The sequence below is a fragment of the Chroicocephalus ridibundus genome, chromosome 3, assembly GCF_963924245.1.
Source record: "Chroicocephalus ridibundus chromosome 3, bChrRid1.1, whole genome shotgun sequence".
NCBI lineage: Eukaryota > Metazoa > Chordata > Aves > Charadriiformes > Laridae > Chroicocephalus > Chroicocephalus ridibundus.
The window spans coordinates 113,485,503-113,497,266 of NC_086286.1; the positions used below are offsets into that span (position 1 = coordinate 113,485,503).

The 11,764-nt window shown below is 43.5% G+C and overlaps 1 protein-coding gene across 3 annotated transcripts in view; it reads right to left on the minus strand.

The window, feature by feature from the left end:
* Positions 1-8,797, minus strand: part of ROCK2 (Rho associated coiled-coil containing protein kinase 2) — a 106,708-nt gene extending 97,911 nt beyond the window's left edge. For all 3 annotated transcript variants that reach the window (XR_010070461.1, XM_063330480.1, XM_063330479.1), the window contains exon 1: positions 8,648-8,797. Coding sequence is in view for 2 of the 3 variants with exons in the window: in XM_063330480.1 (XP_063186550.1) it covers positions 8,648-8,797 (150 nt within the window). In the remaining variant the exon portion in view is untranslated. The remainder of the gene's footprint in view (positions 1-8,647) is intronic.
* Between the last annotated feature and the right edge of the window lie 2,967 nt (positions 8,798-11,764).

Sequence of the window (11,764 nt, forward strand, 5' to 3'; positions counted from 1 at the left end):
AATATCAGCATGGATGCAATTCTTAAGTTTAACAAAATTGCTAACCACTTTGTACCCACAGAGAAAAAATTAAACATGGAATAACGTTTAAATTAATAGCAGTAGCTGCAATACAATAGTAAGCTGTCAGTGCCTCCTTGCCACATGAGTAATTCAAGTAGTTGTTTTCAGTCACTTTTCATATGAAAGAATAAAATTAAAAATAGCGGGGAGGGGTACTCCACAATCCAGGCTTATACACCCTAAAGAGGTCATGAAACTGAATAGGCCGAGAATTAAAATTTATGGCTTAAAGCCTAAGTGGGCTGACTATTACTGTTGGAGGAAGAGGTCCTGAAATGTTCATGGAAACAGATCATGTGTGCATACAGCTGGCATTAGAAAGGTTTTCATTATTCACTAAACCAACAGCTTCCAACACAGTATTATTTACTGCTCTTCTCCACTTTCTTGCACTATTAGAGGGAATCATTCTATTCCTAAGGCAAGAGGCCTCATGGTTACTCCATCACAGAAGTTTAAAAATTCTACAAAAAAAGCAGTGAGAAGTCAAGCATGGTTATAAAATTGTGTAAGATGGGGCGGAAACAATATTAAGCAACCCCATAACATCTTATATCTACTTACTGCACCTTGTTCCAAATGACTTTGGCTGCACATATTAAAAGTCTACCACAACATACATTGCCCTGTATACCAGAAGGTGCTAAAAGTCACTTACAAATAAAAGCCTGTGCCCTACGCGTGTAACAAACGACAAGACTTGTCTCCCTTGTCTCCCTAATCTTGCACTCAACATAATCAGCACTAAACTGAAAATGGAGACCAGAACAAACCAGTTTCAGAAACCACAGGGAAAACCAGTTTAAAACTAGTTTCCGTATGAAATAGAACATTTTCATAGCATAGGCAAGCCAAATGATTGTATACCCCTCGACCAAAACCTGTGCTATTATAGTTTTTAGAGCATAATCTCTTTGAAGATACGTACATACACACTACACTGAATTTATCAGTGCAACACTCTTCCTTCTGAACAAAAGAAAAATACAGAGGATCAACTTGTACAGCAGCAAACACAAGTAGACTAAGTTTTCCAAATTCACAACTCATTCAATAAAAAGTAATTTCCAATAAGCACCCAAAGGTATTTCTCTGTCTATACCATACTAGGGTAAAAATACACTGTTGAGAGAGCAATGTTTGATATTTAATCAACAATTAGGCTACAGACTTTGGACAACTACACATAACAGCAATGACAGACATGGACAAAGAACAATGATGCATTACAGGTTTTAAATAGTAATCAAGATTTTAGTTAAACTTTAAATACCATTCAGAAGAAAGCATTTTTTCCTTCTAGTTTTTTATTTATTTGGCAACAGTAACAGTGAACGTTATTTGTTTTGAGATTATAAAAAAAAAAACATAAAAAGAATATTTGGTAAAGATAAGCTTTTCTTCTTTTATTGTGGTTCAAATCTTCTTTCATGTCTGAATGTGACCTCCTCTTCATTTCCTCCTGAAGAAAAGTATCAAAAAATTCTTGTGTTTGGATGAGTCACCCAAACTTTATCCTGCTTTTTGCAGGATCCTGTTATTCTGTACGTTAAACATAGACTAATAAAATCAGTACCCGTGATTTAGAACAGTCAAGAGGCAATAAAGCAACCACTCAGTTACCTGAATCTTCAAGGTTCAGAATTAAACACTTTGACATAGTTTCCTAGTGATCACCTTTTTTACATCACATAAGTTCATTATAAATATTAAATTCTTCTCCAGAACTGTGTGAGTTTTGGTGGTGTTTTTTTTTTTTTTTAAAAAAAAAAAGCTTCATCATCTCCATTTCATATAGTTGGAAACGAAGAAAGATTTGTCTGACGACACGCAGTGCCAGCACTAGATGAGGGTTCAGACCCTCCTGCACGTCACCGTTTTTATTTATCCCTCTGCCTGTTCTTTCTGAATGACACTGTCCTACAAACTACAACGAACTATGGTATCACTATGGCATTAAAGTACCAATGCTGCACACTAACACCAAAACCCAGTAGCCCCATCCGGGCACACAAAAAACACAAAAATACGTGATTGGTGACCATTTGCAGAAGACTGGACTTCAGTAAATCATTCTACATAAAATAAAATTAATGAAAGGCAGGCATAAAGAAAAACCATTTGTATGTGGCACCCAGATTGTTTTTCTTCTCACGTCTATCACCTTCCAGATCCTACAACAACTGAAGCAGAGATTGAACAGGAGGGATGTTTCACAAAGGGGAAGAAATTTGCGTCAATCCCTTCACATAAAACAAAACAACTAAACTCCATGATATTTCATAGAAGAAAAAACAGTCCCCTCTCAGTAGCTGTAACCATAGCAGATGAACACAGAAAAAAGTAAAAGCTAAGTCCACACCACACAAGCAGCTGTTACTGACTGAGACTATCCAGCCTAGTGAAATTCGGACAAAATTCACAGAATCTTCCAAATACAGAGCCTCTGCACATTAGGGGGTGGCCAAATCACCATTTTAGGCAGATGGTCTTAAAACTTTGTCAGTGGGTAAATTAATGTAATGTTCCAAAATGAGGATGCAAGTGAAACTTCACCTGCACTAAAGCTTAAATGTCGCTGGCAGTGAAGATGCACTGCTGCTGGCAACACGGCGAGTATTTTGGCATTTCACTACTGTAGCAGCAAAAGCTTTACGCACAGTAGGTACGGCTTTGGAACTGAGCACTACATTCAACGTTCTGTTTACATAGCGAAAAACTCATTAAAATAAGTTTATTACTCGCAAAGGCTGCCAATGTAAACATAGTATTCTTGGTTTTAACCAATGGGATGTACCAAGAAAAAAGTATTTTAAATAATTTTGTTAACAGAAACATTTGGTGTTTTTCAGTTTAGAACAACATTGGATACAATATAGAATCCTCCCCCCTAAAAACCCCCCATCCTTATGGGTTATAAAAACATATATAATACATAATTTTTTATATTCTTTCATTATGTAAAACTCTACTACCAAGTTTCAGTCACTTTCATCCTTAAAATCCAAGGTCAGTTTCTCTGTGAAAGTGATACAATTCCAGTCATATTTTTGTAGATCAAGCACTGGCAAGAAATCATCAACTGATAGCTGCAGAGATTAGTTACTGTGGTAGCATTTTCTTTTCTTTTTAAATTAGGCAGCTTTTGTTATGGATTGCATTACTAGACAGCCAAATGCTTGGATTGCATTACTAGACAGCCAAATGCTTTGGCAGTGCTCTGCCATTAGTTGAAAACTAAAAATGTACTTAAAAAAACAGGTTTTAATCAGCATTAAACCCCAACTGACACTGAGGCTACTAATATTTGGAAAAGTGAAGAGTTCCTGAATTTTTATTCCATCACATATAAAGCAGAAGAGAACTGTGCTAATTAAATAGTGTGGCTGTCTTCCCCCCCTTCCCCCCCAAATTGTTACAGAGGCTGAACAACTAAAGGATACTAATGACCCACTCTGCAATCTGATCAATATAGGTGAAATAAGGGGAGTGAACATTCCTCTTGTGAATGCACACACAAAATCCGCACACATCTCATGTGTGGCAGTTAAAGTATTGAAGCTGAGCAAACTGGTTTTTTTTCCTTTCTTAAACTAAAAGTGAAATGCATTAATCCTAGTGTGGAATAAAACAGAATATAAGAACACGTAAAACTGTCAGAAAATAGAACTGTCCTTTTCCAGTTAACTATACTGCTATATATAAATCCATCACACGGGAACAATGAACAAAAGACAATTTTGTTTCCTTAAAGCTCATCTTTTTCAACTCTGCAGTAGATGTTCCAAAATTACAGATCAAAAATACAAAATTTATAGAAAGAAGCTAAAGGAGGAATAACAGCACAAGAACAAACAAGAAAAAAAAAATTTCTTCAAGAACAAAGAATCATTTGGCCTTTTGACTGCTTACTGGGCGATGAATTTCAGATCAGATCCTGCTAACTGCTACGTTTTCTGCTCTTCCTTGTGCGTGTTGGTTCAAATTAACACAACAGATTGTTCTTACTGATTCAAAATTACACAGCAATAAATTTAGGAGAATGAGGCAATTTTCATATTAAATATGCAACTTTTGTATTAAATATGAAACACACTGAAAGCTCATAAGGCCAAAATCCTGCAAAGGGCTACATGTATGTCAGCCATGGAGACCCTGTATTAACAGAGCTCAGCTTAGTGATCCACTAAATTAACACTCTTGGTATAAAGTTGGTATCTATCCTGTTGATGAGATTGCTATGGACAGATGCACCTATTGAAATGATCAGACTCACAGCTGTATCTGCAATCCACTTTTCATTAAGAGTAAAATTCCAGGGTCTCGATGGCAAGGATCAACTTAGATGAACGTCTATTCATGTTCATACTAGTATAAACACACGGTTTACCTGTCAGCTTATTCTAATAAAGAAATAAATAACAAACTAGTTCAGTTTTGTGGGTTTTTTAAGTTTTAAGGCACGTATATTCCAAGACACTTAAGCACACTCCTGCTAATCATCTCTCCATTTCTTAGCCCACCACGAACACCTTCCCAGCGTAGCCCAGCACTGTGCTCACAGTTTCACTGCTGCGCTGCCTAATTAACAGTTTTAAGAACTCCTTCTTCCAGAGGCTGACACAAGCATAGCAGGACAGGCAGAAGATACTCAACACTTTACACGTCCAGTGTTACATCAAGGTTTAAGCTTAACACTAAAATCCTAAGGCTTGCACTGAACGAGACCAAGGGCAGGCACCAGTTCCCTTCTCCGGCCAACTGCATGCAGCTGCAGCTCCAGCAAAAGGACCAGGCAGACAACTGCAGGGGGGGAGGATGATAAGATTTATCAGAGCTGTTCATCACCACCATAAAACTCCAGAGTTGAGTTCAACATGTGCTGAAGTGATACAATTACACATGGTGAGAAAGTGGAGATCTGGATTAGTTTTACACAGCCCACATTTAGCTATCTGCTCTAGTTTTAGAACACATTAAGCGTTCAGCTAACACTTACCAATACACCCTTAAATAACATCTATTTAATACTATATAAAACAACTCAATTAATACTGTAGATAGAGCATATATGCAAAAGAATAACTACAAAAATGTATTTGAGAACCGTTAAGCTCTCCTTAAATGTAGCTGCCAACTAGAAACTATTCGGTAGGAATGTATTTATAGAAGGGTTTCTTATGGATCACCCAAGGTCGAATTCCATTTAGCGCTATCATCAATGTGTACATGCAGTACACATAAAAATGTCACTTCGTTAAATTAGTGGATGACACTAACTGGCAGAAGAGCAAATAATAAGTATACAGGAGTTTTACGAAGTGATCTGCACAATCTAAAAGTAATACACAAAACAGGTTTTCATAACCGCTAATGCAATGTTGCACGACCTAAAAGAGTAAGAGATCGTATCATAGAAAGCGGTGACAAATAAAAAAGTTATTTATCTTAGCATAGGCAACCTAACACAAGCTTTCAACATGATACAATGAGAGGAGCACTCAGTGGATGTCTAAAGAAGGTTGCAAAAACCACTTCCCTTTGTAGATGTCTTTGCTGAAACCTATCGCGGACAGTGTATAGTTCTAGCGTTCCCATTTTCATCTCTTTATCAGACCAAAGCCAGAAGAAACCCACAAAGTGCAGGCTACACATTTGACCCATGCTAATGACTAGAAAGTCCTCTATAATTTTTTTTTAATTTAACAGAAAAAGGATAGTGGTTACCATGGCACACATTTCAATCTACATTTTTGAAAAATTTTGCCTTCATACCTAACTACCAGAACAAACTAAATGGCGAGTTCTCCATCTCTTAATGCCTCTGCATTGAGACCGCATGTCTTTTTCAAAGACACATTTTAATCAAACACAAATGATTATGCTCAACACCGGCATAAACAGACAAGCGTTAAGGCATACAATACAGCAAAAAACCACATTAGAAAATCTAACAGTCTCTCCTGAGCCCCAAAGGGGCACGGGAGGAAAATAATCAATCAATGTATTCAGCTTCATAAAGAGTCTCCTACTAAAGAAATGGATGGATGTGGTCAGCCATCCTGTGGTCAGGAAGGTACACAAAGAAAGTCTCTTCATTTAGAGCCACTGAATAAATTATCTCTTGATAGGCAGTGGAATTGGTATCTACAGAAAGACGGCTTATTACCTCAGCTTTTCACATCTTTCAAATTTGCACCATGTGTTGTAGATTAACAGTTACTTTTTTGCTTTTTACGGCTTCCCAAAAATAAAGCATGCACCAAAACGCAGAATAGCAGCTGTTTATGACTTTTTACAGTGTAAGGAAATGAATTCCACTTTGAATTCCATTCCACATTTTTAGTTTTGGTTATGTTATTTTTGGAGGATGAAATAGTGGCATTCCAGCTAGTCTCTTTAAGACGTTTTCCCTGACTCTTGGTTTCTGTTGCTGTATTTCTACTTTTAACTGGAAACACATTTCCACTAATGATAATTCACACTGAAAGTGAACTGTTTAGTAAACAAGTAAATTTTGCAATTTGAATATGATGTTTTCATACTCAGACTGCCTAGCAGAATGCCAATACAAAATTAAAGTCAAATAGCATAAAGCAACAATATCAAAGCCCAAAAGAAAAGGCCTTTACAGGAAATACATTGCAAATTTCCTAAATAAGACTAATTAATAAATAAATAAACCTGAAGTAGATCATTGTTTCATACATAGACACGTAGAATGCACAAACTAGGAAATCTGATTGAGCAGCACTATATTTTACTTGCTGTTAATTTTTGAAACAATACTTACAGAGAGATTGCAGAGAGCGAAGTGATGACCTTTACCTTAAAAAAATACGCATTTACAATCGAGCTAACTCTCCCCCACGGTTTGCTAATCTGTCCAATGTATTACATGAAATAGTCTACATTGTAAGCGTATAAAACATGTCAAAAAAAAAAAATCAAGTGCTAAGCAGCCCAGTCTCAATTTTGCAATTAGAATTTCTCTTTAGAAACATAAACAGTTCCTAGTGTATCTAATCTATGTCCAAGGCAGGGGAGGCGAGAGAATAAAAGAAACACACTGTTGAGTATAAAAGCAGAGAGTGTGAAAAAGTCTACTGGGGTTAAGTATTAACCTGATGCATTTTTCAGAACAACTGTACTATTTTTAACTGCTCTTTTTTGGCCACAGGTCAAAGTTTTCCTAGCAAAATACCAAAGTGAAAATGCTGGGAGCGAAGCCCAGAGGCAGCTCTCTTTGCTTTGGCCTAGGCAAAAACTTATCTGAATCCAGTTAGATATGTAGCACTGTTTCCCACTCCCCTTCATTGACTACTATGGCTGTCATTATGCCTCTGAACATCTGAGAGGAGTAATACAGTACTAAAGCCTCGAGAAGAACATTTTTCAGATGTTATAGGAAATTCCTATATTCTCCACACAGCACAGGCATACATACTGTTCAGTCAGTTCCTGTATTTTTGGCCAAACAGAACTGAGTCATTTGAAAGCAGAAAAAAAAAAAAAAAAGAGAGAGAGAGAGACTCAGTGTTAAGTGCCTTGAGCAACTCTTGAAAGGACTGGGATTTTTTCCCCCCTTTTCTGTTCCTCATAACTGGGACACACTGGAAATCTTGGGACAGACTGGACATATAAGGTTTGAAGACCCTGAAGTTCAGTGAAAATAATAGTAGTAACCAAGACTGCCTCTCACTGCCTTTCCAGGGTTTGGATGTTTTAAATGGGGAAATATAACTCCCTTCCCACTCCTTCCTGAGGGCATGGATTTCTTACTAAAGGAAATTATATTTCATACACTCACGCTGAAAAATGCTATTTGAAACAGGAGAGAGACGAATCCATTTGCCCCAATGGAAAATAAACGTGACCCCACAGGACCCCCCCCATGCCTCCCTCCCAGTTACATTTCTCCCTTAGGCGTGTCCTTTTCCTGAATTATTCCCACATCGCAGAGCAAACCCCCGCTTGACCAGAGGATGGTTTTACCGGGGGGGTGGCGAGGATAGGGCAGGGGGTGCCCGGCAGGGCACACAAAGGCAGGTACTTTGGGAAGGGACACGCTGGGATTACGAAGGCGCGAAAGTAAAAACGGTGTAAACGATGCTGGGAGAGGGGAGGGGGGGGAAAAAAAAAAAAAGGAAGAAAAAAAACGGTGAAGAAAAAAAAAAAGAAAGGCGCTTCCCTTCCCAGATCAGGTCTTTCCAGAGGCATTTCTCAATTTTTCTCCCCCAAATACGCTGTACCGAAACGGAGAGCGGTCGGTCCCGGCGCAGTCCCCCCCAACTCCCCCCAAAGCGGCCCCGGGGCCGAGGCCCCGCTCCCCGCCGCCTCCCCTCAGGTGTCCGGGCGCCCCTCGCCCCCCTCGCCGGCGGCCCGGCCCGGGGCATGGAGGGGCGCCGCCCCCAGAGAAGGAGCGTTCGTCCTCCCCCAGGAAAGCTCCTCCAGGACGCGGGAGCCCTTTTCCTTCCTTCCTTCCCCCTCCCGCCCGCCCGCGGCGAGGGCAGCGCTCCCTTTGTTACCCCGCCAAGCGCTTCCCCCCGCGGCGCGGCCCGGCCCGGCCGCCCCTCTCCCTCACCAGCAGGCTCTCCACGTTGACCGGGGAGCGCGGGTCGCGGATCATGGACTCCAGCTTCCTCTGGCGGCCCTCAAGCATCCCCGCCGCCGGCTCCAGTGCCTCCGCCGTGAGGGGAGCCGACGACATCTTCACCGCCGGCTGCTGGCTCATCCCTCCGGCCCGCCTAGCGGCGGCGGGAGACCGGCCCCCGCTGCCGAGGAGGAGGGGACTGAGCGGGGTCGCCCGGCGGGCCCGGCGCGGGGCCTAGCGCGGCGGAGAGGCCGGGGGAAGGGCGGGGGCGGCGGGCCGGGCCTGGGCAGCTAGGCGGGAGCAGAGGGCAGCGCGCCGCCGTTGGCCGCCTGGCGGCCGCCCGGGCATGAAGGGCGCGGGGAAGCGGCCGCCGCTCCGCCCGGGAGCGGGGAGAGGGAGGGGAGAGGTGGGAGGGAAGGCGGGAGCGCTTCCCGCCGTGCCCCCGGCCTCTCCCCCTCGCTCGGGGCGTCCCTCAGCGGCCGCCGGCTCACTGCCCGCTCCCTGCCGCCGGCGGGGCCATGGCACCGGCCGAGCGCCCGCTGCGAGGGCGGGGAGGCAAGGGGGAACGGGCCGCCGCGGGGTCGGACTCGGGATTCCGGTTCCCTCTCGCTGGCTGCTCGGGCGGGAGCTGCGGTCCCCACCGGCCTCGCCTCGCTACTCACTCCACGGCGCGGCCGCCGCCCGCGGCGCTCTGCTGCTGCCGCTGCGCCCGCCCCCCGCTCGGCTCGGGCCGGCCCGGCCTCCGCCTCCTCCCCCGGCCCCGCACCGCGGAGACGGCCTCCTCTACCCACAAGGCCTCGCTGCGAGCGGCGGCGCATAGCTCAGCGCTCACTCACCGCCTAACTATAACCCTGAGCTCAGCGCCCCGCCGCACCGAGAGGAGGTCCGGGGTCGCGGCTGCCCCGCCGCCTTCAGAGCCCGCAGCCCGTCCGCAGCAGCCAAGGTGACCCTCCCGCTTCGCCGGGCCCCGTGGAGGGGCCGGAGAGAGAAAGGGGCGTGTGAATTTTGGCCGAGACTTCATCCTGCCCGCGTTGTGTGAAGCACGCGAAAACAAAATACAAAAAAAAATATAGTATACAATTGGGAAAGTGGGTGAGCAGCGTTTTGGGTAGAGCAGCAGTGCTGAGGGCACGTACGAGAGGGAGGATGGGGAGCTTGACGGTGAGGAGCTGTGGCAGGGAACACGCAGAATTCCCTGGTTCACCCTGAGGAAGATGAACATCCACAGGCTGTGGCGGATGGAACGGCGGGCATTTCCTGGGAGGCACGATGCCGTGTGTCAGACCCAGGCAAGAGCAGGCCATGGCAGGGAGAGAGAGTGCCACCAACACCTCAAGTTGTGTCTGCAGGAATGGAGGAGGCAAGCTGGATGGCGGGGACACTCCAAGGAATGACGTGGTGAGGTTGTGGCCAAACTGTGGTTCTGGCAGCCTGGAGATGCGGCCACTGTCACTGGGCAGGGTGCCAGAGCCCATGGAGGTGCCATCTGCAGTGGTGGAAGGAGCTTAGGGAGGAAAGGTTAACAGTTTTATCGTGCTGACTTTCAGCTGATAGCTGGATGTCAGTGAGCTGATGTCAGAAAAAATGGGCCAATATATTTAACTTGAAAGGAAAAGGAGAGGGAGTCAAAGAGAAGTAAATATGTGAGTCACTGGGATGGTTTTGAGTGAGATCACTCTGTGTGATATTCTGAGTCAGGGCCCTGGCGCTGAGCAGCCCCCAGCTGGAGGGAAGGTCACATCCGAGTATCAACCCAAACCCTATAACTGTGTTCTGGTTTACAGTCTGCTGAATCAAAATCCATCCACAAACCTGACAGAAACACATGTGCATGTGAATGTTCTGAAAAGTCAAATCAGTTATCATGGCTCGTGCTTCTGTCACTGAACCACATTTGTGAGTTTTCTGAAGGAATTTGTGGAAATCTGTTAGGGAGAGGCACTGTTTATTTGTATCATAGGACTAACTTCATCCCCAAAACAGACTAAGATCCACTTACTGCCACACCAACAAAAACATCACGTAATTTGCACTAACAGATTATGACAAATAAGTAGGTGCAATGACTAGTAGGGTTCCTACTAGGATTAGGACATGGGTACTAGTAGGATGATGAAGTTACACGGCCTACCACATCAACCATTAAAAGCTATAAATTACCTAAAAGAAACGTGTTTTCTTCACATGCAGCCTACTCATAGGCTGATTTCTTGTAAGCAGCACAGCAGAAAGGTTTTAGTTTTTTTAAGAAGGGATTTGAAATAGGTTTGGACAAAACACCACGCGTGGGGAATGTGTCTCCGGTGATCAGTAAGGAGCCCGTGCTGGGTTTTGCTCGTGTCCACAGGAATCTCTGGGGTGATTTCAATGAGCTTTGTGTCGAGCACCAGGTGCCGCGAAAATTTCCGCTCTCTTCTCAGTTTCCCCTTGGCTATAGGCAAGCTGCTTCTCTTTTCCTCATTTTTCTTATCTATAAAATAAGCTTTGTAAAAACTGATCTTTACTTTATCTAGCTTATATCATTTAGTGACATTGTTCACGGTGCTATTTAATGACTGTAACAAAGAAATTCTTAAATAAGCATAACAGCCCTTTTTGCATACCAAAAAAAAGTGTGATTGTGACTTCAAAAGCGAGTGTGTAGAAACAGTACCTTCTTGAAATTCTTGCCCAATAGATCTGTTCCTCCAGCCTTCGGGACATATCTGTTTACTGACAAAACAAGTTTTACTTTGTTACAGGGACAAATTGATATCGGCAGAGTCAGCTGAATTCCTTTGTGCAACACAAATCCTCAACGAAATCATCAGTTAAGGTCTAACAGCAGAAGCTTTATTGCTGGTTACAAGTGATTAAGTGGCAAAAAGAGTACCCGGAAAGTCAGATCCTGCCCTCAGTATTTGCAAAAAACACAGGTTTAACATGCGATTTGAGCGAATTTGATATGGATGTCCTAAAGGAAGAATAGCACCACCTTCTGCGGTCTTTTTACAGTTCTAACTTTTCTGCCTATAGTGGCATATATCTCTTAGGATACCCCCTGTCCCTAACAATGACGGTCTAAGGAAGAACTGTTTTTACTTGGTCCGTGTGTGGTAGTTTTGAAGT